General features: G+C 33.1%; 2 protein-coding genes across 3 annotated transcripts; both read left to right on the plus strand.

Annotated features, from left to right (window-relative positions):
* Positions 1-1,771: 1,771 nt before the first annotated feature.
* LOC108453152 (ABC transporter C family member 13) lies at positions 1,772-24,370 on the plus strand. Of its 2 annotated transcripts, none has more exons than XM_017751094.2 (36): positions 1,772-2,073; positions 2,554-2,594; positions 2,717-2,804; positions 3,295-3,450; positions 3,570-3,701; positions 4,529-4,629; positions 5,923-5,986; positions 7,063-7,314; positions 7,581-7,686; positions 8,616-8,676; positions 9,410-9,497; positions 10,677-10,795; positions 11,141-11,238; positions 12,495-12,561; positions 13,351-13,468; positions 13,586-13,702; positions 13,812-13,892; positions 14,261-14,509; positions 16,040-16,141; positions 16,236-16,303; positions 17,345-17,476; positions 17,584-17,731; positions 18,180-18,460; positions 18,562-18,718; positions 19,678-19,853; positions 19,935-20,046; positions 20,154-20,207; positions 20,629-20,751; positions 21,588-21,686; positions 21,769-21,861; positions 21,997-22,107; positions 22,181-22,342; positions 22,460-22,647; positions 22,924-23,113; positions 23,636-23,803; positions 24,000-24,370. In XM_017751094.2, exons 1-36 carry the CDS (start codon positions 2,032-2,034, stop codon positions 24,078-24,080), a joined length of 4,425 nt encoding a protein of 1,474 aa, XP_017606583.1. In that variant the 5' UTR covers positions 1,772-2,031; the 3' UTR covers positions 24,081-24,370. The 2 variants fall into 2 exon arrangements, with proteins under 2 accessions (XP_017606583.1, XP_017606585.1); XM_017751096.2 differs by having other exon boundaries at positions 7,581-7,650.
* Positions 24,371-25,084: 714 nt separating this feature from the next.
* Positions 25,085-26,498, plus strand: LOC108452394 (LOB domain-containing protein 24-like). The gene is made up of 2 exons (XM_017750177.2): positions 25,085-25,672; positions 26,056-26,498. Exons 1-2 carry the CDS (start codon positions 25,520-25,522, stop codon positions 26,356-26,358), a joined length of 456 nt encoding a protein of 151 aa, XP_017605666.1. The 5' UTR covers positions 25,085-25,519; the 3' UTR covers positions 26,359-26,498.
* Positions 26,499-26,943: the final 445 nt, after the last annotated feature.

A 26,943-nucleotide genomic window follows, 5' to 3' on the forward strand; every position in this document is an offset into this window, starting at 1 on the left:
AGTTCTATCTTTTCCTTTCCTTCCTTTACAATTATTTACCCAAAATAGCACATAACAATATCTTTTTGGAGAAAAGTAATAATTTATTAGGAGAAAAAGAGTACAGATCTATAAATGGAAAAATTATTAGATAAAATTATTTTTACCACATCAGCAATAATCTCAAGCAATTATAGAATGCCGTGGAAGAATAGTTTTCCACGTATCAATAAATTTTGCCAGCTCATTTTTATTCTCTTCTCAACTCAACTTTCTCTAATCCCAGCATTGACCATTACAACTGAGTTTGACCTCACCCTCCACTTAACTCATTGATTTCATGAACCTGAAATCTAAATGTTATTTGTTTTTTTATCTTCGTCAGTATTATTGTGTACCTTTAACTCTTCCTTATCAAGTCTTAACGCTTGTTTGTATGCGCTTGTAATATGATTTTGTGGCAAACTCTATGGCGTGGAGAAAAACTTTTACATGGTGTTTTATTATTGTACGAGACCATTGTTGATTTGGTAAAAAATACCTATCTAATGGCTTTCCATATAAATAGATATTACATATTTAAATAATAAAAAAAAGTAATGAATATAACATCTGGAACAAAATAGATGATCTAAATTGAATATGAAGTTTATCTCATTCCTTTTATACTTCATTCTTTTTTTATTTTTAAATAATTGAATTTATTTCTTTTAACTTGATAGTTATAATGATCATTTGTCCATTATTATATAAGAATACATTATAGAATCTTTTATAGGTCTATGTCATTTGAGAGACGATCTTTCACTATTGTAGTAATAATTAGATTAATTTTATAAATTATGATTATAAAATAAAATATTTAAATCTTTTTGAAAGTACTTATTAAATCACTTATTTTCAATTAAAGTGGCTCAACAAATATGATCCTTTAAATAGGGATAACAATTAGAATGGATATAAAGTTTGATGATTTAATAATTCATGGCATATAAATTTTCATACATTTGATATAATATAATTTTACGTTACTTCATTTTTGTGATGTGCATTATTATTTATTCACGTGCGTACACGGACAGATTACTGGCAAATGGAGGTGGGTATCTTTTTTATCCAAATTTCATCCTTTCCTTTAAATTGCTTTATTTTTTCCAGCTAAAAGGAAAACAAAGCGGTTTCTTTCCAGACTAAAGTGGAGGAGTGAAGTGGAGCGCATGAGGCTGAGGAAGACAAAACATTGAGGAGATCATATGACTTACAGGGATCTTTATATATATATATATATTATTCAGATTTTAAGAAACAGTAATTTAGGTGGGTTGATATGTAGTTTTGAAAATATTTTTAATATTTAGTAGTTTGATGATATTTTTCTTTTATATGTTAACATATTTTAATATCTATATATCTATATAATATAAATTCCATAATACTCCTATATATTACGTGTTAGGAAAAATGATATTATTTTCCCTACTAGAAAGCCAAAAGAAAACCTTTAATAAAGCTTTAGAAAGGAAAAAGCAGTATCTTTATTTTTGTTTTATGTATCGACTTTATTGTCAGCCGCGCATGCGAGATGGACTGACTTGGAGGTGCATTTTTCTTATACTCATGCATGTATTATTTTATAAATAAAATCTAAGATTAGATTGTATTTTAAAATATTCGAAATCTAGTATTGAAATTGATAGATATTCATATTATGTCACTTGTATTTTCATTATTTTATTAATTAGAATTTGCCTGAATGATTTAATGTTGTTTTCTTTAATTTGATCATGGACTATCAATAGGCAATGTACTCATGCCTTTCTTTCTCAACTGAACTATGCCACGTGTAAGCCTCCCTCACTGAAGAAAGTCCAGTTGTACATCCCATAAAGAGAATCCCCAACAACAGATCACTTTATTTCCCCACCAAAATTGCATGGAGTGAGAGCTGAAACAAGCCCGCCCTAAGTAACTTCCTTTGATGTCACTTTTTCTTTAAAAACCGTCGTTATATTTTCCAGTAGTGGCTCCTGAATCTATATCTCGCCAGCCACAATGAAGCAACTCAAATTCCTCCTTTGCCCTAATTCTCCTTTCGTAAGTTCTTCGATTCCTTTCTCATACAAGAAAAAAAAAAAAAAAGAAAAGACAAAGGAATTATTATTATTTAATTTTTGGGCAAGAAAACTTGTTTTTCTTGGTCTTATGGAGAAGAAAGAGCGTTTCGGTTCTGTTTCTATTCAACGTTGGTTGAAACTTGAAAATTCTGTTTGTTTCTTCAGAAAAAAATGAAGTTAAAGAACCTAGTGTATCTTTTTTTGTTGTTTGACTTTAGTGATAGTCTAAGAGACTGTTTTTTCTTGGATTTTCCCAGGAACCGAAAAGCGACGTGTTTTTAAGCTTTGTATGCATTGTGTCCTCTTTTTGTTTGCCGATATACTCAATTGGATTTTAAATTTTCTAGTTTTTTTTTTCCCTGTACTTTTGTTTAAGTTTTGCTTCTTTCTGTCTATGATAGTTTAAATGTTTAAAAGTTAAATGCTTGATCGCTTTAACGGTACTCTATTTCTTATTCAGGTTTGGGATGGAAATGGCTTCTCGCAATGTTTTGATGACTTATATCCTTCTCTTATTTTTAAAAATTTATTTATTTAATTATTTTTAAGCTTCATTTTAACACAAAAGTAGACACGGATTGATTCTACTTTCTATGAGTTTGGCTTTCCTTATTCGTGTTTACGGTCTTGGGTTTTGGTATAAATGCAGCAAGTATTGCCGTGATTTGCATAGTTGGAATAATGAGAAGAAGGGCCCGAACAAACTGGACGGTAAATTCTTCTTTATATAAGAATATTTTCGTTTCATTCCCTTCTTACTAATGTCTAATGAGAAATTTCTACTTGTTCTTGGCTTATGCCATGCCTCCTGAATGGAAATATATTTGCTTTTTTTTTGGGGGGACATATTACAATTTACAAGTTGGAAGAATGAACCCTGGTCACTTGCACTATTGCGGTATTGGTGGATACGTATTTACTTATTTCTATTTCTTTTTTTTTTTCAAAATATATGGTTTATGCATCAGCTGCTGCTCTGGTTTTAAGTTCTAATCCTTCTTATTTATTGTTATGTATCAAACTAAGCAAGTAATATTCTGCAAGTCCTCCTCTTCCCTCATTTCCTTCAATTTTCTCTCTCTCTCTCCTTTTTTATTTAGTTTTGAAATCGAGTAGCAAAAAAATGTATTGCTTTTAAATATCCAACCCGAGCAATTTACTAATGCTTCAAAAATTATGTGTGTGTTTATATTTCTTTTAGGTAAAATTTTCAGAGAAGGCTCTTCTACATTCTATAGCAGTCATTGGAGCATGTTTATCATGCGTGGATGCCATTTTGCTTGTGAAGAAAAAGCTTCATGGAGATTTTGTCTTATATCATGAGTTGCTTTTCAGATTTTCGCATTTCATGGTCTGGGTAAGATTTCCTATCTTCAAGTCATTGGCTTTCTTGCTGAAAACTTTAAGCAGTTTTTTTTACTTATAAAACTTTATTTTGGTATCTTAATATTGTTTGTCTGGTTCAAATATATTTAGGCAACTATTGTATTCTCCTTGAGGTGTGCCTGTTTTCAACACATATTTTGCAATATGGTCCTCTGTATATGGTGGACTATAAAACCTCTGTTTGGAATCCCTCATCTGCAAAAGGCATTCTCTTCAATGGAGGTATTACTTTGTTTTTCTTTTTAGAGTTCTCTTTCAATGTATTGAATGCTTCTATATAATTTATTGTGCTATGGATGTTGCCATTCTGAATTGATGTTTTTATGGTACAAAGCCATTTAAAATAGTCGGATAAAAGACATAAACATATTATTGAGGACTAAAAGAAACAATCATTTCTTTCACAATGTTGAGATGCTAAAACTATTTTATTTAATTAACATCTTACCCTGCAATTTCATTTTGTAATATTTGCCTCCATTGTCTTCATTGTGGTGAGTAAGAGTAAACTTTGGGAGTTCATACTTATTCCTGTAACAAGTCAATAGCCCAAATGATTGTCCTTCACAAGTATCATTGGTGGTGCCCGTTTCTGAAAGTGTTCACGGATATGAATATTAGATATATTATTGGAAAAGAATATTTAAGCCATTTGGTTTTAGTTTCCAGTTCAACCTGCAGTTTAAAACTAGTCTAAACTGTGTAGTTAATGATATTATGAAAAGATCTTTAGATCAACCTTTTCTTCTTCCATACCAAGTCATCTTTTCAAACGTGGAATGCATCATGCAATTACGTACTGCTGATCTGTCACAATAGCGTGTTTCATTCATCCTTTTTATTTTTTTTTATTTTTTTAAGGCAACTAAAAGCTAAAGCCTTTGTCTTGTTCCATTTGAGGCAATATTATAATTTCTTATGTTGTTTTATGTACTTAATATAATTCTTAATAGAGTTAATCACTCAACATAGGAACTGCAAATTTTAGGAAATTGGTATTGAATTTTCAGCGAACCAACTCATAATTATTTATATATCTTTCTTGACAGGTTTTAGATTGTCTTAAAGAAAGCTCTGTTTTATTTTTGGATATTATGTTTTGCGTATCCATTAACTGTATCCGGATAAAACAGGCATCCGCCAGTAGCAGGTATAATTTTCAATTATGTTGATTGTACCACAGGTTACTTGTTACTGTTTTCTGTGGTGTATCTTAAGTTTAGATAATTAAATTACTTGAATATGCTGCTTGATATAATCTCATCTTGAGACTTTCTCTCTAAAATGCACAATTAGACAGCTTTCTCTCTCCTTCCACCTAAAAGAAAGTAAAACAGAGAAAAGCTTCTTGAATACACTAAATCTTTTCTTATTCTTGTTATGTGTTGTATGAGGCTAGCAGCAGGAATTTCATTCAACAATTAATAGGTTATCCTATCAACTCTGTCTGATCTTGTAATGCTTATTACATTTCTTCATTAATACTTGTTTTCCTCAAGGCTGGAGGAGACAATGGTTTAATCCTCTCGACCGCATTTTGATCCTTAATGAAGGCGTATGAGGTCCTTGGTACAGTTCCTTAGGGATTTACCAACTAAGTTAGTGCCTCAACCTCTCTCTATCATGACTGGATCCATAACTAAATGAGATAAAAGTTTTAGGATTAGTCTAATATTTGATGTACTTAAGTGCTTAAAAACTTTCAGAGGTGCCTTTTCAATCATAGCTACCATAGAAAAAAGGAGGTGGGAGATGGTATGGGAAATGATAAATACAAAAAAGAATTATTATTGAGGAATTGCGAGGACATGTAAAGTGTGAAAATGTTTAAATTATTATGCTTCATGGGGGAAAGTGATTAATTTAATTACAACATATAAACACATTACAAAAAGATCATGATGTGCAATAGATTCAATAACAACTTGGCTCTATCACTTTGTTACACATTCTTGTGTTGTTAGTTTATTCATCTTTGTTTTCTTTTTCTTTTTCCAGACCAAATGTAAGTGACTCAACATGATCATCACATGCATTGCATAGCTTTCATTCTCCCATTGTAGTATGTAATTCTTGTCTTATGGTTGTCACTTGTGTAATACAAATCAAATTGAAAAGGTTCTCACCATTGCATGGTGTCCCTTTTCTATGACTTTGGATCTCTTATAAAGTCCTTCTTTATTCATTTTCTGCATGAAGAAATAGGTATCTAAACAAAAATTTATTTTTCCATGGACCACTTTGCCAAATGTTCCATTTCATTAGATATCCCATATTCCATATCTAACATTTTGAGAATCGCTTGATGAACTTGTTCATACTGAAGTCTCACTTGACAGCTGAATTTAAGGCTATAGGAGCTTTGTTGAATATAACTGCCTTATATCTTTCCTCTATGTTATTTAGACTTATTGGCTAAACTCTTTGCCTGCAAACACTGTAGCCCAATGGAAGATTCACTTCTTTGTGCTGAGATGGACATTGAGGAAGGTTGTCACAGGGATTCTGTAAGTAGTTCTTATCATCTCAACTTTTCTCATGTATGCTTCCAGCCTAGTTATTGTTTATACAATTTTTATTTTTCTAGAAACAACTTAAAAAACTGGCTCTTAGTAGTGTTATCCTTTTTTTTAAACTTATACCAAAGGAGTTTGAATCCTCCACCTCCTTTTGTTGTCAATGTCATAAGTTTTTTCTTTGTTCCAAAACATCCCTCTCCTACCTGAATTAACTGAACTGGAATTTACATAACCAAATCGATTAAGTCTTCTAGTTAGAAGCAACTTTTCTATGGTGTTATCCCACATTGATTAGGTTTATACTTTGCACTGGCTTGATATTGATGTTGAGCCTCTCTACCGTTAGCCATCTGTTGTGTTTGGAAGTATGACTGGGTTCTAAAAATTTTTAGGAAGCGTGAAGGATGCATCTAAATATAAATAGGATACTTGGGTATTATTTCCAGTACTTGTTTTGTAAGCATCTCAATGCAATCTATATTATGTACTCCTAAAATCCTACCTTTTCCTTGGTGATTTAAGGTTTTCTTGAGTTTCATGTAAGCTGATTCTAAGTCTGAACTCTGAAGTTCCCATTCTGTTTAAAGTAAATACCAGTTCCCATTTTTCCCCTACAGTTTTGAAATCCATTTTACAGTATATATTTAAAAATTCACATTAATTTTGATGAATATGTACTCAGTCCATATGCTGAAAATAATGATACTCTGTTTAGCATGATGAGTGCACATGGACAATTGTAAAGAGATCTTTATAACTGGTGTATCTCCAGCTTCATAATAATGTAAATTACTCTCGTATGCTAGTCTTAAAATAAACCTAGTTTGTGTAGCTGTTTGACATGCCTGCTTTTGAGGACCCTCCTTGACTTTTGCATCATATTTAGCAGCTGTCTATAAGCTTACTGTCCATTGTATCTATCCAAGAAATAGCCATGCCAAATCTTATTGTGTTTATTTTTATTTTTTTGTATTTCAGTACAAAATGTGTCTTGTTTTCCTTTTTTATTTGTCTGAAGTAGATAAACTAATATTAATATTTTGCATGTCACTTGGTTGTCAAAGAGAAGAATGCAGGGCTGTTGGGATCATATTGTGTTCAGATCTATCATTTCTGTAATGAATTCTGGTTTGGGAAAGCAGCTTGGCTTTGATGATTTACTTTTGCTGCCGACTGATATGGATCCTTCTATATGTCACGAAAAACTATTAAGCTGCTGGCAACACCAGCACAATAATTCTTCCTCAAATGCATCATTATTTAGAGCAATCTTCTCTGCATATGGATGGCCATATCTTCGTCTAGGTTTATTAAAGGTATTCTTACTCTATGCAGTGCTTGAGAGGACATCTTGAAGTTCTTTATGCTTCAATAAAAGAATGAAAATAGAAGCTTGTATGTTGATGAAACTTTGTGTTCCATAATGCATATAAAACATTTTTAGAAATTGAGGTCTACTTGCTTATGTGGAATTCTGGGGTTCAACTTGTAGAAAAATAAAAGATCCCTGGCTGAAGTTTTCAAGTTGCTTTATATGAATTTTAAGTTTTTCCTACCACATGTATAATATTGCTTTTTGCAGGTTTTTAATGATTTCATTGGTTTTGCTGGACCACTGCTTCTGAATAAGCTAATTCGGTTTCTTCAACAAGGTTTGCATAGTACTAATCCTGGAAAAGATGTCAGAGGTCACCACCTCCCTAGTTTTGTTGCATCACTTATTTCATTTTTAGATATTTCTCTATACTTTGGAATGATTAATTACTTTTTCTGTATTCCAGTATGATACAATTAAACCAAATACTATATTAGTGAATGTGATAAAACATCTAAATTGCAACTGTTATTATCTTATGCAACTTATTCTATAATCTGTAACTGAGTGCTTGGTACTGTTTTTGGTTCTACTTAATAAGATTCATAGTTTTGTGGTATAAGTTCAAGCCTTCAATGAGTTGGGTCATAGTACTGTTCTGCTTTTTGTTAGTTCCCGCATCTGTCCCACATGAGATGATAAAGAGAGCTCCATAAAAGGATTCTTAGGATACTAGGATTTGAGGTTTCTACCAGTTTCTGCTGTTTTAAAGAACTGTTCCTGATCACCTCTCAAGGAAAACCATCTTTGTCATTACCCAGGGTTTGATTGGATTGTGGGGAATGAAGGGTAAGTAAAGGAGGGGGGATAATACTTTCTAGTTAACTTTTTTTGTCTGTATGAAAAGTTAGCCTTTATTCTAACGTATGATTTGACATAAGGGTCATTGTTTCGTACATCAATGAGACCATGTTCTGTTGATCTCTTGGATATCTGGTGTTATCTCTATCTTTTCTATTGCAACCATAATGATATGTCATGTTGCTTTAGATCACAAGTCAGTATTTTTGTTATATGCATATTCTGTAATTTGAAATATCTCTTGCCGAATTTATGAATTCAGTTGAGCTAAGTTTCTCTCTTTCTGTTAAGTTTATAGTTTTTCCAAGAAGACAACATGACTTTTCCTTGCAAACCGTTTGTAACTAACTAGGGCTTCATGATAATTAAATTATAATGAAGTTTTAATTGGAAATATACTTATGTTGACCTTGCTTATGCGACTTGTTTTTCTTTGGTCAGGTTCTGGAAATTTGGATGGCTATGTTCTTGCAATATCGTTAGGCCTAGTATCAGTTGTCAAGTGAGCTTTTTGCTAAATAATCAATGATGATTTTATACATTTTTGTACTTATTTTCTCTCTATGTTTGTGTTCCCTTGTATTGGTCTGCTTAGATTTTGCAACTAAAATGTGTCCTAAAGTAGGAAAAATATGTTTAGCATGTTTTGGGCCCTTGGGTATATATTTAGTTTGGATCGATTCAAGTAAAACTATATCTGTTATATGTGCTGGATTCTTGTTTTTCTATTCATTCTGGACCACTTGTGAACAGACAACATGAGGATTAATTTTGTTTTCACCATATTTTAATTTCTCTTAAGCCTTTAAGTTATCTTTTATCTACTTATTAGAAACACAATAATTACATCATTCATCAGGAAATGGAAAGTTTACAGCAAACTATTAATGGGTTGCCGACTTACTACACTGGCATGCTAATATGGAACAGGGTTTAGGCATGAAAGATAATATCCAGATTAGTACTTGAAATGTAGTAAAATACCATATAGTTTAATGTATGTGTTTATAATGTTGTTCAGAATTCTTGTGAAATCCTTGAATTGAGAATATGTGAAATATATAAATCTAGAAATGCTTTCTTTTCCTCTTATCTCTCTTAAGATTCATTTCTTATAACAGCTTTTTTTCCCCTTTGGCCCCTTTGATCAATTCTTTTGTCTTAAAGAATGATGCCTGACTAATATTTTGTTGTTTAAATGTAATAATTAATAAATGCTTACCCCAATCATGCAGATCCTTTTCTGATACACAGTATACTTTCCATCTTTCAAAGCTGAAGCTAAAGTTACGATCTAGTATCATGACTGTTATCTATCATAAGGTATGTGCTAGTTCTTTCAAAATTTCCTAATGTGAATTTTCAAAAGTTAACTAAAAGATGCATTTTGCTTGTATATTTTTTCAAATTTGCTGGTGTCTGTCTCAATATCCGGGATGGAAACAAGAACTCTGTCCTTTGCTTGTATTAATGATTGCAGTGATAAGAGATGCATTTGCACAGTTTTTGAGAAATTTCATGATAATCTGAGGAAGTTGGGAATTTATTTCGACTACTATATCCAACAAAATGAAAAAAAATGATCACTCTAGTTCTTTACCATGCATGCAAATTGTCATGCAATATAATGTAAAATGAAGGCTAGCACTCTCAGGATTAAATGGATCAGAACATTTTTTGTATTAAGTGTAACTACTTTTGCACATATATTGAAAAGGAAGACATGGTTATTACCTTTTTCACCAATAGAAACGAGTTTATTAAAATGGTCATAGAATACATGCTGGCATTTTTTACATCAAAGTCTTTCTGGCTGTTGCAACGCTCAAGAAAATTATCTATCATGATAATCTAAATTATATATTCTATGGTGATGAGAAAAGAGATTGATTAGAATGGAGAGGTCAGTCATAAGCGTCAGATGTGCTGTCTGCACTTGATTGCTTTCTATACAAAACTAACAGTGAGGGTGGTTTAATTAATATGGATGCCAGGAAATGACTAGAACTAGCCATATTCCTTGATACAGAGAATGAAGGTAGGATTAATTAGGATGTGACAGATTAACAGCAGAAGTGTAGTTTTATGTTCCAGATTCATACTCCAACGAACAGTGAACCTAAAACTAGTTTGCAGTTTCTCTGTTTCTGTAGTGAATTTGATTTTGTTTTAGCTTTTGGAATGCAAGTTAGTCCTTGTAGAATGGTTGGAAATGGTTCATTGGTGCTATAATGATTTTTATAGATGGAGTTAAGATTTTTTTTCCCTTCGATGTTATACCTTTCAATTTTAGTATTTACTTTGATAATTGTTGTAAGAGACTTTTTGAAATTATTGGTCTAGCCTCTCTCTCCCTTCTACTTGGTAGCCTTATACTTTGGTTGTTGAGATTGATATTGTTCATAACTGAAAACACTATGTCATATTTATTTGGGCCTTTCATTCCTTTGTATATTTGAGCAATGTTTTATCATCGATTTTACATTCACAAACTTTCATCAGTGTTTATCAGTCAGCATAGCAGAACGATCAAAGTTTTCGGAGGGGGAAATTCAAACATTTATGTCTATAGACGCTGATCGAACTGTCAATTTATGCAACAGTTTCCATGACATGTGGAGGTAATCTCTTAAATCACACATAACTCCTAAAGCAAGCTGTTCTATAAATTGCATAGTAAGAGTAAGATATCTTTGTGGAAAGAGGTGAAGACATAAACATAGATATTTTCCTAGCATCAAAGCTGTCAGTACTGCATCATTATCCTTTTTTATCTTTATTATCACAAAGTTTTGAAATCATGAAATGAGAATCATTAAACACAAACTATGAATAGTCATATCATGTTACTAGAAATATAGTTAGTTTTTCTTTCAGGAATAAAAAGGCCCACTTCTTGTGCTGTAATGTTAGGTTGAATCTAAAGCAGATCTCTTGTATGACCTCTCGCTTACAATTTTTTTCAGCCTACCTATACAAATTGGAGTTGCACTGTATCTTCTGTATACGCAAGTCAAATTGGCTTTCATGGCTGGACTTGCAATAACCATCTTACTAATACCAGGTAGTGCTAGAAATTAAGATTTAATTTCATTTTGGGTATAAATTAACTCTTAATCTTACATTAGCAATTTTCTTTATTTGGTTCTGTAGTTACTATACTATTTAAACATACTTGTCCATGCATCCTCCATGTAGGGGCGTTTGGTCAATTCAGTGTATGAAACTTTCTGTTTGTTTGGGGTTTGGTAATCAACAAAACCTACAGGCTCTTGGCTTTTTATGGCCTTTTTACATTTTGATGGACAAATCTCTATATTATTGTGGTTGATTTTACTACTGCTAAATATACTAGACTGGCCTTCTCGTAGACTAGTAAGTTTAAAAGGTAACCATACCTCCTCCAAGGGCTAAGAAACTAGCATAAGACTTGCTGCCAAAGCGATAGCCAACTTGTTTTGAAAAGGTAGGATGCTTCTTGACGGGTAGAGCTTTTTTCCTTTTTTGGATGTTTTACTTGGTATATACCTGTGATTTTCACGAATGTATTTGACAATTCATAATAAAATCTCTCTGGAAAAAATGCAGAAGGTTTAAAAGCTCAAACATCCATGTATACAATAAATTTTAAAAGCTCATACATCCAGCGCAAAAGAGAGGTCATTTTCTGCAAATAACACATTTTCAAGAATGAGGTAGAATAAGCAACTAAAAATTGGTAAATCTCAGAAATATGTTTCTGATATAATAAATTAGTAGTTATCACACCATGCAAGAAAAATAGTTCATGTGTATCGTTTGGAAATCACTCTCTTTGAGAGAATTGGTAAAATTTTTCGATTGCCATAAAATAAAGTAGCAATAGTGATATAAGGTGGAGATTGGAATGTTGCACTCTTTGAAGAAATACTCTTTAATATTTCATTTTCTGATCCTAGTTTTAAATCTAAAATACAAATTTCTATAGTAAACTTCATCTTCAGAAGAGTGGCCACTAATTGCAATAAATTATGAGAGTTTGTTTCTTAAATAGGTTTACTTTGCGTATAATGTGAAATATGATGTTTTCTGTGTTGGTAATGACTGTTATTGTAAAACTTTGCTTTCAGTTATGTCACCATGATTCTAGTTGAAAGTCTCTCTAGACTATTCAGGCTAGGAAAAGTAAAGATCATTTTAGTATAATATGGTGCAGATAAATACTCGATCAGCCTAGAGTAATCTAACTGTGGAACTGCCTAATTACTTTACATTCCTTATTGAAGATTTTCTCAGATGATTTGGCACTTAATTCTTATTATTGAAATTTTATATCTGCAGTAAATAAATGGATCTCTGAATTGATTGCCAGTGCCACTGAGAAAATGATGAAGCAGAAGGATGAGAGGTATGTTCATCTTTTTACATAAATTATTATAGCACAGTGAAGTTTGCCAAAACATTGAGCTTGTCTAAACCATTTGCTCGATGAAGATAAAGCCAAGAAGTTTACGGGGGTTAAAGTCCACAAATGATGATACTTGGGTTGGAGGAAAATATTAAAAGCAAAAAATTTGAGCTTGGTGATTGCAGAAATACCTTCTGGTCTGACTGCTAACTATCAAGCGGGCCTTAGTTGATTAAATGGATGGATACGCAAATGCAATTATTGAATTTGGTTGAGCGACAAAAGGCTAATGTTACTGATGTATGAGAAAAATGTATTAAGGTTACTTTCAGATCAAAACAGAAAACAGAACAAATTTCACAAGCAAATAAATAGTACAGATTCATGGTGATAAGGGAGAGATTGCAACCAAAACTGCATGTTTGGCAGTTTAAACTAAGGTTAGCAAGATGACATGGTTTAAGCTTGTTTGACACTTTGGCTTAAGCTTGAAATATCTAGGCAGAACTTCGTTCTGTGGTTGGCCATAAAACAGAGATTGTTAACAAGCTGTTAACTAATGCACTGAGATAGTCAAACTGCTGCATCACGTGAGATGAATGGTTCTAGTGATGAAAGCATTTCAAAGTTCGTACTGTTTGCTTGTGGACAATAAAGCATTTCACATTTGGACAATAAAGGATTATCATTATGCTGATGATGATTGAAGAGTAACAATTATAGTGACACCAGAAGTTCATGAATAGTACTAATTGTAGAAATGCTTTACTTCTAAATGTTCTTTGGCAGGATTAGGAGGACAGGGGAACTTTTGGCTCACATTCGCACTTTAAAGATGTATAGCTGGGAGATCCTTTTCTCTAGTTGGTTGATGGATACAAGATCTTTGGAATTGAAACACTTAGCTGTATGATGCCATGCTTTTATTCTTGGGCATTTTTAGATTAATATAATTAACATTACTGATTCTGTTTTCTTACAGTAGGTGGATAGGTTTTGATTTTAATTACTTTTTGAATTTTAGACACGGAAGTACTTGGATGCCTGGTGTGTATTCTTTTGGGCTACAACACCAACTCTTTTCTCTTTATGCACATTTGGACTCTTTACATTGATGGGACATCAGCTCGATGCTGCAATGGTATTTAGGCTATATTTCTGTGCAAAACTCCCTGTTTATTTCCATTTTGGTTTCAAATGTTATCTAAAGAATAATATGAAGCTAAAATTTCTATGAATCATTGTTTCAGGTTTTCACATGTCTTGCTCTTTTTAATAATTTGATATCTCCTCTCAATTCATTCCCATGGGTCATCAATGGACTTATTGATGTGAGTTCCCTTGTACATGATCTACAATGAGCTTAGAACAGCTACTCATACTTAGTAGCAGTTATTGTTAAACCTGTCAATTGGGTGTTCTGTGTGGGTTTTGGATCGGGTCAATCTGGCTTGGATCAATTCAGGTTTTAAAATTTTCAGGTTATTTTGGGTTCGGTATTTCGACTTCCTGGTTGGGTTTCCAAGTCGGGTCATTTTAGGCTACTTGTTTGAGTTGTTTACGGGTTTGGATTGGGCATGTTTGGGTTGTTGACCTTTTTTTGCAAATTGGGTTGGGTATTCGGGTTTGGGTATAAGAATTGACAGGTCTAGTTATTATTGAGAATGAAAATGCCTTATTTTTCCTTGCTTTTCTGCAGGCCTTTATATCTAGCAGAAGGTTGAGCAGGTTCCTTTGTTGTTCAGAACAAAAACCTGAACTGGAACAGAAAGCTAAATTTCAACCAAGTTTCTCAAATGAAAAATATGATCTTGTCTCCAATGATATGGTAGTAGTTATGCATGATGCATCTTGTGCTTGGTCAAGCGATAATGAAGATCAGAATTTGGTTTTGAATCATGTCACACTAAGTCTCCCAAAGGGTCTTTTGGTTGCAGTAGTTGGAGAGGTGCAATATATTCCTTGAGGCTATTTTACTATTCTGCTCTATCTTTAAAGTGCCGTCTTTTCTTTCTGAGTGTTTCATGACATAGTAAGGATATGAACAAACTAGTAAACGTAATTTCCTACAAAAATGGTACTTATGCCTGCATTCAATGGAAAATTATAAACGTGGATTTAGGGGACATTAAGAAAGTAGAAAGTTTTAACATAAAAAAAAGACTATTTGTAAGAAATGGGATCTATTGTGCAAAATTTTGGAGAAGCTAATTTGATTATCCATTTTCAGATTCATGTCTCTTTGTTACTTAGCGTCTCCATATTCCTGCATTTCTAGAGGTTCCTTTTCATTTCTTGGTAATAGTGAACAACACTATTCTACTAAGCAGCAGGCACAAGTAATACACAAGATAATACAAAATATTTGCACAGTAGAATTTCTTAATTTTGACACAAGATACTTATCAGGTTTATTTAATTTGAGAAACATAGTGTCTTTCCTTGAGTATGCCTCTTCATAGAAATACAGGAGGTCAGAATTACATGCATATGCTCTCTAGTTTTTCTCCTCTTTCCCTTCCCCTATATAATTGCCTCTTTTTTTTCTTCTCTTTAGAGATGTTATATAGGTGCATTTTCATTCATAGTGTGAGAAGGGATTGCATATCAAGATTGTATGCAGAAGGGCACTGTCAAAGTATTGCTAGGTGTACTATCATGTGGCCATTAAAATGTGATGACAACTGTTTCATTCTTTCTTTTGTTCTGATTGAAATCCTTTACCTTGGTTCTATTTTTTTTTTTTTGCAAAAAAAGGTTTATGAAGAAATTTTGAATAGAATCATCTAACTGATACACGCATTTCCTGCCACAAGGAAAGCACAGATTAGTTTCAAATCCTTAGTGGGAGAAATTATCTTATCTAACATTTTTGGATGATAGCATGAGCTTTCCATGTTCCATTATATTCATAATATTCAACTTATTACTTTCTGGCTTAAAACTTGTTGATAAATGAGATCATGCTAGTTCTGATTCTACCTCCTGAAGTAGTGTTACTATATATTAGTATTTTTATTGATTCCTAGCGAAACTCAATTGCTTTACGAATTTATGCGATATAACATATAGAGATCTACAGTTTATGTATTAATTTTTATTGTATCAGTAAGGCTTTGCTTGGTATGAAGGATGGAAAATTAGTTAATCAAATGGTTAAGATTAATGACCACTTTCCTATTTTGTATTGTAACCATTAGATTAACAAATTTTCCATCCTTACTCCTTTCCATCCTTCGTCCCAAGAAGAGATTAAGAGTTATCATTTGCAGCTTCTTTTGCATCATATTCATTCTGTTAAAAGTGACAGAAAAAAGTGATTTAGTTGTAGATATTTCTTCTTTTACTTGCTGCTTGCGTGGGAGAAAAATGAAATGGAACCTAGTAGTAGATACAATTATAGATCTGCACTAGTATAACTGTATTTGGAGGATCCAATGTTTCCTACATCCACATCACTGGTATATGCTATGTTCAGGTTGGTTCAGGCAAATCATCATTGTTAAATTCTATATTGGGAGAAATGAGGCTTGTTTTTGGATCAATATATTCAAATGGCTCTGTTGCATATGCACCACAGGTATTGACAATGTTAAAAGTAGTATATTCACTAGGTTCTTCAGGTTCCTATACTCTATAATATGTTCTTATATTTTCATTTTTTGATATTGTAGGTTCCATGGATCTTATCTGGAACAATACGTGACAATATATTGTTTGGAAAGAATCTAGATTCCCAAAGGTATCATCCTATTGAGAGAATTAGAAAAACCCAAATGCTTTGATCTAGTCCATTGAACTAAAGAACTTTGGATAAGATTGGAATTGGTAAACTTGATTTTTGTCCTTTTTTTAAGGTAGAAGTAGCAGAGGGTTGAAATGACAAAATATGATTGATGTAAGAAAAGTATGGAAAAGTTGCAGGTAGACACAAGTTGTCAGTGGTTAGGTGAAATGAGGAATAAGTCTGTGATCTTTCTTTTTTTTTTTTAATCAGCATAAAAGCTTGCAGGAAATACTATTTTTTGGCATAAATAACAAAGTAGAACCAGAAACAAAAACAGTTACTGTAATCAAATTGCACTAGCTTTGATACCATCTATGAAAATTGGTAACATAGTTTTTCTTAAGAATGAGCTCACTGTTATGCTATATTCATCAACTATATACAAGTAAAAAGTGATATTCATATACAGATTTATAATAACTAAGGTTCATAATAAATAAATAATAAGTATTTTAGTCAGACTAAGACTATGAAACAGATACATGATGAGTGCCCCAAAAAAAAAAAAAGAACATTTGAAATGCTTCAATCTAATTGACTGAATTATTTAAACTTTCCAATAATCATGTCTGTCAAATTTTAGAAAAATGACTTAAATGGTATGTGCGTGTGTAACAGTTAAATTCTATCATGGAATGGAGACAGATTGATATTCATAATCAACTTGGCAAGTGTGGAAGCTCTATTTACATGAACAAAGTTTCAAATCCAGTAGTTAATTCAGAAAAATGTGAATTACATAAGCAGATATGAAAGGGCGAAACAGTTGAAATTTTTTATTCTGGTGTAATTTGATCCTAGTTTCTACAGATGCTTAAATTTGTGTTTGAGACTGTAAAAGTAATCCATCTAAGATTATATATTATTGTGATCTACAATGATTAAATGAGTGCCAATCTTTCGTCTAACATTTGAGTACGCTATATCATGAGAGAGAACACATGTAGAACCAATTTCTCATTTATATCATGTATATCTTTTTTATACATTGATCAGGTACGCAGATGTTTTAGAGGCATGTGCTCTAGATGTTGATATTTCATTGATGGCTGGACGTGACTTGGCTTATATTGGAGAGAAAGGAACTAATTTATCAGGTGGACAGAGAGCTCGTCTTGCTTTAGCAAGGTTCATAATCGTTGCGTGCTTGTTGATGTTAGCTTCTGGAGAAATTAGCACAAAATATTGTTATTTATACTGACAAATAATCGGTGCTTACTGTGCTTTTTAAGCAGGGCCATGTATCAGGGTTCCGATGTTTATTTGCTTGATGACATCCTTAGTGCAGTTGATGCACATGTTGCTAAATGGATTTTGCAAAATGCTATTCTTGGTCCTCTTGTGGAACATAAGACTCGTATCCTCTGTACTCATAATGTCCAGGTTATTGTGTGGTTTCTGTTGGTTTTACTCGATTATCAGCCATATATTTGCATAGACAGCGGCATAAGTCTATTGATTTTAACATAACATAAGCATTTTTGAAACACTTTAGAAAGTCATTAATTACCCTGAAACTCATATATATGGATTTCCAGGTTAGGATGGTCTGTAATTACCTCGGAATTGTTAGCTTTGAAAACTTCTATTTCAACTTAAGTTAAATTTCCATATGTAGACTCTTTAAAGAAGCTGCAAATGGAGCATGAGTTGTCTGTTGCTGTATTTGTAATTTTAGTCTTTCACTAAGTTTGGTTCTTGGAATAAAGTTAAATGTTGAATGTAGTGGTTGATAATGCATATTAATGAATGTGATCATAAAGGAAATAATTTGTGCGTAATTTAAGTAAATTTTCTTTTGCTATCTGATAAATTCTTTCAACCCTAACAGGCAATATCTTCTGCTGACATGATTGTTGTAATGGAAAGAGGGCACGTGAAGTGGGTAGGAAACTCGTCTGACTTGGCAGTTTCAGCATATTCGGGGTTCGCATCAGTTAATGAATTTGATGCATCATATATTCATAGTAAATTATACAGCACAAATACTTCCTACATGGACAAACAAAGCCCCCTGTTGGAGAATAATACTTTGGATGTCCCACTGGAAGCACAAGATATTATTGAAGCTGAGCAGAGGAAAGAGGGTAAAGTTGAACTTATTGTTTACAAGTAAGTCGTTTGTATTTTCTGCTCACCATTTGTGATGCTAGGTTCCATTTTTTCCCTTTGATTGTTAGAATTTTACAATTTATAATCTGTTTCCTTCTCAGAAAGTATGCTGGATTTGCTGGTTGGTTCATTTCAGTTGTGATATTGCTTTCTGCAATCTTAATGCAAGCTTCTCGAAATGGAAATGATTTGTGGCTATCATATTGGGTTGATACAACAGGGATCAGTCAAGGAAAATACTCAACATCCTTTTATCTGGTAGCTCCCATCACCGCATAGAGAATTGCAATAGCCATGCATACTTTTCTCTTTAAAAATTTTGTCTAGTAAAATATTGCATAATTCCACTGTCAATAGTTTAATTTATGGGTTCTTTTCGTTTTGTGTTATTATACAAGAAGTAAGCCGTGATTTTGAGCACAACTTAGGTGAAACTTTATATCATATATAGCATTTTCTTTCTTTTGAGCATAATTTTAGAATGTTACATTATCTTTAACCTGGTAATGGAGTCCCTTTTTGTCTCTCACTCACACGCGCACACTTTTTGAAAAAATATTTGTCCCATGGAAATAATTCAGTTATTCCCAGTTGATTTAGAGGTGGATTCTCCAACAATTAGCATGTTCGGGTTATACACTGATTAAATAAAATCCTGAATTGACACCAGGAGTGTGCTTGTTAAAACTTATCCAAACACTCAACAACCAACTTGAAAAGTGAATGACCAAAACCTTATCCAATCCAAGACTTCACTAATTGCCATCTTTGGCAGAGCAGAAGTGTCAAATGCTGATCTGAATTCCAGCAGCCTGTCTTAGATTTCTCAAAATTCAACCCAGACCAACTTGAGTTGACTTGGAAAGGCAACAGCCTAAACATTAGAACATTTAGTCTCCAAAATCTTTTCATGGTGTGATATTTGATTGAAACTCCTGTCCTTAGATCTAACTACTTCATTATGCCTCTTGTCCGACTACTATTGGATTTTCATCCTACAAATTCTATATGGTCTAAGCCTCCCATTCAGCTCATAATAAGTGATATATGCACCTTTCAGATATAGCCATGTTATGGTAGTTCTGCATTAGGGAGAATATAAAGCAACCAGAAAAGAAAGGGAAAGAAGTGAGGGTGTGAGGTGGTATAGAGAGAAGGGTACCAGTCATTTATAGGCTTCTTCTGTTTTCTGATTGACGTGTTAAATGGTGGTACAGCTGGTACTTTGCATCTTCTGCATCATTAATTCTTCTCTGACCTTGGTGAGGGCTTTCTCATTTGCATTTGGCGGTCTAAAAGCTGCAGTTCAGGTGCATAATACACTGCTTAATAAGGTTATTAATGCACCTGCCCAGTTCTTTGATCAAACACCAGGTGGACGAATACTTAACAGGTTAGACCCAGTTGCCTACTGGAGATCATGTAAATTTAAGATGTATTAGCAGACATAGAACTTATTTGGTTTACCATATAGGTTCTCATCGGATCTCTATACAATTGATGATTCTCTCCCATTCATCCTCAACATTCTCCTGGCTAATTTTGTGGGCCTGTTAGGAATAGCGGTAGTTTTGTCCTATGTTCAGGTATTTTGGACATCCATTACTTTGATTCTACAGTCTTCCAGATTTCAATAAATTAAATAGCCCTAGTGATGAAATTTTGATGGAAACAATTTGCTTAAATTTTGTAGGTCTTTTTCTTGCTTCTACTATTTCCATTTTGGTACATCTATAGCAAGCTGCAGGTATTTGCTTGACTTTGTCATGTCCATTCTTTAGAACATATTTATGGTTTATCGATTCTTACAGAACTTAAGGAGGTGTATCTGTATATCTGAGTAGATGCATAAATGCAAACTTGTTTGAATTGAGAATAGTGGGGAATAAATGAAAATTTCAAATTTCAAGAAGCAAAATGGCTGAAAACAGGAAGAAATGGAGCTGAAGATCTAGAAATTATCGGACAATTTTAAGTATTAAGGTGGATGTGAAACCCTTGGTTCCAGAACTCATTATATTTATTCTATTTTATACGAGACTAAAAAAAGAAAAATGACTTTGAAATGGGGTAGAGCTGAGTGGAACCTATTAATTAACAATAAGCTCATTTTAAGTTTGCAGAGGTTGTATATATAGGTTCTCTTTATTCAGTCAAAAGTTTTGTAGTTCTTCTACAGGTCGACATCTAGAGAACTGCGAAGGTTGGACAGTGTCTCACGCTCTCCAATTTATGCATCCTTCACAGAGACACTCGATGGATCATCAACTATACGAGCTTTCAATTCTGAGGTAGATTTTCAGATTTTAGTAATCCCTTATTTATTAGTTCATTTAGATGTTCATAGGTCAAAGGAGAAAAGCTCAAATGTTCTAAAGAACATGAGAGTCAGGTTCTGAATTCATTTTGTGTTGATTATTTTAGAGATAGTATTAGCTGTTGTTCTTTCCTATAGAAAGGAGTTCACCTTTTCAATGTATGTCACATATAATATAACAGTCATCAATTCTGCTGTTTATTTACAGAGAGTTGTGAGGTTTTAACCTGCATAGGGGAAAAATTGGAATTCTTGCCTTTTGTAAGAGTTCTATCCATCTCCAAATTGTTTTAGTTATGGAATCTTGAATTATTTTAAGAAAAATCATAATAAATAACAGTGCTTGTCTTAAAAAGGAACACTGAGCTGTCACCCCTATACATTGAAGTACTTTGTGACTTGGGTTTCAATGTTGAAACGTTAAGGTGAACTGAAGGTGTAAGCCCTCTAGTTTGTTTAAAAAGCAGCTATAGAGCTCATAATTACTCTGCTATTTATTCATGGAAGCTGCATAGGACTGATATAATGAGCCAATGTCCAAGGGCAAAATACTATATGCAGTTTGACGTCCATTCTAGCCTCAGTTACTACATATGCTCTAACTATCCCCAAACCTTAATTTGTTTTCCTGAAATATGTGTCTTGATTTTAGCTTTAAGTTGTTAACACATTGAATTTCCTGAAATTTTTGGGGACTGAACCTTGACTGTATATACAGTTTGGCAAAGAGAATGAATAGATGACATGAAAAGCATAAATAATTTGAGAGGAAAAGAACATAATTGACGGTTATGACTGGGATCTGAACAGGATTATTTCTTGGCTAGATTCACTGAGCTTGTAGCACAGTATCAGAGAACTTCATATTCAGAGTTAGTAGCAAGTTTGTGGCTTTCCCTGCGCCTTCAGGTATATTCTAAAACTTTATGCAGTGAAAGTTATATTCTGAAGTTATGCTTGTAATCGGTATTGTTTTTTTCGTGTTGAACAGTTATTAGCTGCATCCATAATATCATTTATTGCTGTGATGGCTATCATTCGATCTTATGGAAGTTTACCAATTAGTTTTGGTACCCCAGGGCTGGTATATTCCTGAATTTCTTCAAATTGAACTTGTAGGCTACTCATTTTAGGAATAAAAGGAAATCATTGAAGCTCTTTAGTATTTCCTTGTATCTGGGAGCCAAATGGATAATCTGTGTCCCATGTTCTTCTACAGGTAGGATTAGCCCTTTCATATGCAGCTCCAATTGTTTCCTTGTTGGGAAGCTTCTTGACAAGTTTTACTGAAACAGAAAAAGAAATGGTTTCAATGGAGAGAGCTCTTCAGGTGAGATAGCTCTTTCCTTTTATCATTCATAAATATTCTATTTACAGGTTATATGCTGATATACTCTTTCTAGTATATGGACGTGCCTCAAGAAGAACTCTGTGGATTCCAGTATTTAAATTCGAGTTGGCCATTTGAAGGAGTGGTTGAATTTCAGAATGTTACCATGAAATATATCCCATCTTTACCAGCAGCACTAAATGATATCACCTTCACCATAGCAAGAGGAACACAGGTTAAAGCGATTTGCAGTTTGTTTGTTGCAACTTGATCAATCTATGACCAAGTCAGATTGGATAGATTTCCCTGAAGGTGTTTTTTCTCCTTTAAAATAAAATAAAATTATTCTCAGGTTGGAATTGTTGGAAGAACTGGTGCTGGAAAATCTAGTGTTTTGAATGCCCTTTTTCGCCTAAACCCAATATGCGGAGGACGGATTTTGGTGGATGGCTTGAACATAGTTGATATTCCAGTTAGAGATCTTCGTGCACGCTTGGCTGTTGTACCCCAGAGCCCATTTTTATTTGAAGCATCATTAAGGTACTCCTCTACAATCTAATTTTGTGATCATTTGCCTGACATATATTGTGATAATTTCAAGGCCAATTTGGTCAGCATATTCTCTTGATTTTGTAATATATAATCGTAAAATCTTGGTTGGATTGAAGGTCATTTGATGTTATCCCCTTGCTATCATTTCTCTCTCTGGCTGTCTTCTTAGTACACCATATAAAAATAATAACATTCAGCTTGTACTTAACCTTTACTGCATTACAACTTAATTAGTTTTGTTGCTGTCTTCCTTATTATCTCTAGGGACAACCTAGATCCTCTCCGGATGAGCAACGACGAGAAAATATGGGATGTCTTGGAGAAATGTCATGTTAAGGAGGAAGTAGAAGTGGCAGGAGGACTGGAAGCTAAGGTAAAGGAAGCTGGGACGTCATTTTCTGTTGGGCAAAGGCAGCTTCTTTGCCTTGCACGGGCTCTTCTCAAGTCTTCTAAGGTAAATTAAAAGATGATGCTCTGATACTAAATAAAATTACTTGATCCAAGTCTAGTTAATAAACTGGTTGCTAACTATAACTAAGTTTTTTTGTGCGGTTCTACGTGCTTGGTGTCAAAATGTTTTCATTTCGTCAGACTATAAATGTTTTTGCATGAAAAATTAGATTTTCAACTGTTTCGGATTCCTTTCTTTTGGAGGATTTAACTTTAAGAAAGAGATGATAGCTGTTTCATCAAATTTTCTATTATTGAAGTTCTGTTTCAAATTTTATGAAATTAAATTCAAACGTAAAACACTACGCATAACCAATGTGTTACACTGCTTTGGATAACTGTGGGAAGCAAGCTAATAGTTTTTACTTGGCTTTTCCCCCAAAGATAGAACTTGAGTTGCAGAATTCTATTTTACTTCATAATATTCCAAAAGAAAGAATGCTAGTATTGCCCTTTTAAAATAATAATATCAGTGATCACAATTAAATCCGAGATTGGAAGGCACTAACAATATTGAAAATCTTAGGTTCTTTGTTTGGACGAATGCACTGCAAATGTGGATACGCAGACAGCTTCAATTCTACAGAAAACTATATCCACAGAATGCCAAGGAATGACGGTGATCACAATCGCACACCGTATTTCAACAGTTTTGAATATGGACAATGTATTTGTTCTCAATCAAGGAGCTCTGGTGCGTTTTCGATTTATTTTCTTAATTGTTTTATTCATTTAAATCCCCCTCTTTCCTTCCTGATCCCCTCTAGCATTACTTACAAAATATAGTCTGGCTTCTTCTAGATATTAGATTCAATTTTATTTTTGGATATTTTTAGAAATTTAGTATCTCAAATGATTGAACAACTGTTTCAAATTTGATAATGGTACAGGTGGAGGAAGGTAACCCAAATGCTCTTCTACAAGATGAATCCTCCATATTTTCAAGCTTTGCTAAAGCGTCTACAATGTAATAGATGGTTGATCTCCAAACTCACTAAAACTACCACTCCAAATGTAAGTTTTAAGCAGTTGGAAACTTGAAAGCAGCTAGCACAACTTGTTTTGGTAGATTAGTTCTTCAATCTTCTGTAACATCAGGTTGGAAAGGAGAGTGGAAGAGAGAACTACAATCGAATGTTTTTGTTGAAGACCGATGGGTTTTGGTTACAAAAGTGGGTTGAAATTTCTAAATTTTAGCAGTAGTAGTAGTATGATTTGCACTTTGAAATCAGTAGATATCAAAAAGTTCATTTTCAAGAAACTCTGACCCGAAATAAACTGTGATAGTCAAAAATCAAATCAGATCAATCAATCACATATGCTGCAGAAATAAATGAGTCAAAACAAAAACTAGTTGTGTAGCTCGTTGGATCCCTCCACTCTTCTCGTGTCTAAGCTTGGAGACAGATACAAGCAGCCCATATATAGAATCCCAGTATTTATGAAATACCCGTAAGGGCTCCTTACTCCTTAGTCCTTGCAATCCTGACATTATGCACAATATATTAACGAAAAAATATATTATTGTAGAAATTAAAAATAATAATACATAAAAATTACTATTAATTATTAACATATCAACATTAATCAACATATAAGATATTTAACACGATATTTCCTTTCAAAAAAATACTGACGCATATACGAGATAGCCAAATCAAGAACCCCCCCCCCCTTACAGATATGATTATCAGTTCAAATATGTGAGATAATTCGTGTTTTAACAAAGATTTGGTTAAAATGATAAATATATTTATAAAAATTAATATAAATATTAAATGAGATTTCAATTAAATGATAAAATAAAAATATTAAAATTATTAAAGTTTGAGTTCATTAATGATAACAAAATATCTTTAAGATAAAATAATTTATATTGTTATGATATTAAGTGAGATAAGAATAAAATGTAAAATAAATAAATTATAAAAGTTTTTGTTTAGTTAAAAGATTTTAGCGAGAATGCACCCAAAAGAAGCTATATATGTATATATATTATGATTGTTTTTCCCTTTTTGTTCCCCAGTTAATTAAAGAACCGTTGGGAAGCTCCAAAGCTTTTTGTCCGCAGAATTTGAGAAATCAAAATAATAAACAGCATTAGTGTTTCTTCTATAAATTTTCTTCTTGTGGTTTTGTTTATTTTTTATATTCTTATGAAATAAAAAAGTTGCCATACTTTCTTCTATCCAAGTCCAAGCTCTCTGCAAATATGGCAATCCCCTCCCCCTTAGAGACTTTCCCTTTCATTTCTCAATTTTTGAAAAAACTAGCCGTTTCTCTTTTCCGACTGCAATTCCCTAACCCTTTCGAATTCCCTTATATATTCTTAACTATAATCTTCACTAGATTTATTTCCCGAGAACTGAGATTCGGAAAATCTTTGTTGGGTTTCAATAGATTTTAAGCCATGAGTTCTGGTCGTTGTGCTGCTTGTAGATATTTGAGGAGAAGATGCACCCAAGATTGCATTCTCTCACCTTATTTTCCCTCTAATAATCCCCAAAGATTTGCTTCTGTTCATAGAATCTATGGTGCAAGTAATGTCACAAAACTACTTCAGGTATCTATATATATATCGATTTCCTGATTGTGGGTTTTACATTTGTCTTTAGATTTTTTAAAATTAGATTTTAACTGTCAAACTTTCTTTCTGTCTTTACAATTTTTTTTTGCAAGTTCAACATTGCATTTAATTTTGAAAACTCTGTGTACTTAAAAATGTTATGTTCAACATAATAATAATAATAATAATGAAAAGGGTGGCGTTGCTTAATATTTGTTGACATTGATTTTGATAAAGATTTTAGATATCTAGTGTCATAGGACAACCAGTGGGAGATGATTGACTTAAGCATAGACTTAATAGTTTTTGAAGGAACAATAATGTTGAGGGTGAATGAATGGAACACTTCTTTTTTAACTTAGTTCCCTCTGATCATCCAGCGACTTCCAACCCATTTGCGATCTGAAGCAGCGGATTCCTTATATTTCGAGGCACAATGTCGGCTTGAAGACCCTGTCTATGGCTGCGTTGGCCTCATATTTCTGTTGCAGCAACAGATACATAGTGCAGAGAGTCAGCTAATTAAGACTCAAGCCGAGATTGCAGTTATGAAATCCCAGACCCAACACCCCCAAACTCAACCATTCCGAGCAATATCCGGTTCCAACAATTTGTTGCTACAACAGTCGGACAATGATGCCAACCTCATTTTCTCCAACCAAGTTTCTTCTGGGTTTATTTAAGATTAAGATTCCGTGTGTTCAAATGTGGTGAATAACACGAAACAAGCTCTAGTCATCATGCAGTGAAAGTGATTTATATTATATGAAACTTATGTTTTTAGGTTTTATTATATGATAGTGATACCGTATTCCTTGTTTTCCATCTATACTCTTTTATGTTCCTTTAAAAGCATCAGTATCCATCACCTATATCCGATGTTTATCCAGATGTGAATACGATGATATGATCCTCCAATGATTCTTCAAACACATTAAAATCTTGGAAAAAATTGAACATACTCATGTCGGACATAGCTGAGCTATTTATCCTCAGTATGAAAGCAACTGTACTGCTTACATCATATTCCCCTGTGCTATAGTTATGCAGGCTCCCCTTGTTGACAACCAGTATCACCAAAGATAAAATAGTCTTGACATCTTTGCTCTAATATGGTTCATTCTTGATAGCTAAAGAAACACTGAACCAGATAAGAACTGGATAAGGACATCCATGTACAGTGTTGTTAGTATCTAGGATCATTATACTGAGCATTATTGAAGTCTTTGTGAGAATAATTATCATACTCCTTTTGGAAATGTCATCTA

Source organism: Gossypium arboreum, chromosome 5 (assembly GCF_025698485.1).
Source record: "Gossypium arboreum isolate Shixiya-1 chromosome 5, ASM2569848v2, whole genome shotgun sequence".
Classification (NCBI taxonomy): Eukaryota; Viridiplantae; Streptophyta; class Magnoliopsida; order Malvales; family Malvaceae; genus Gossypium; species Gossypium arboreum.

Bases quoted from the DNA above. Each gene is read 5' to 3' on its own strand.
- LOC108453152 (XM_017751094.2), top strand. From the start codon at position 2,032: ATGAAGCAACTCAAATTCCTCCTTTGCCCTAATTCTCCTTTC. The intron at 2,595-2,716 runs ATATCCTTCTCT...ATTCGTGTTTAC, and splicing joins TCGCAATGTTTTGATGACTT to GGTCTTGGGTTTTGGTATAA. The intron at 22,108-22,180 runs GTGAGATAGCTC...TACTCTTTCTAG, and splicing joins CAATGGAGAGAGCTCTTCAG to TATATGGACGTGCCTCAAGA.
- LOC108452394 (XM_017750177.2), top strand. From the start codon at position 25,520: ATGAGTTCTGGTCGTTGTGCTGCTTGTAGATATTTGAGGAGAAGATGC. The intron at 25,673-26,055 runs GTATCTATATAT...CTGATCATCCAG, and splicing joins ATGTCACAAAACTACTTCAG to CGACTTCCAACCCATTTGCG.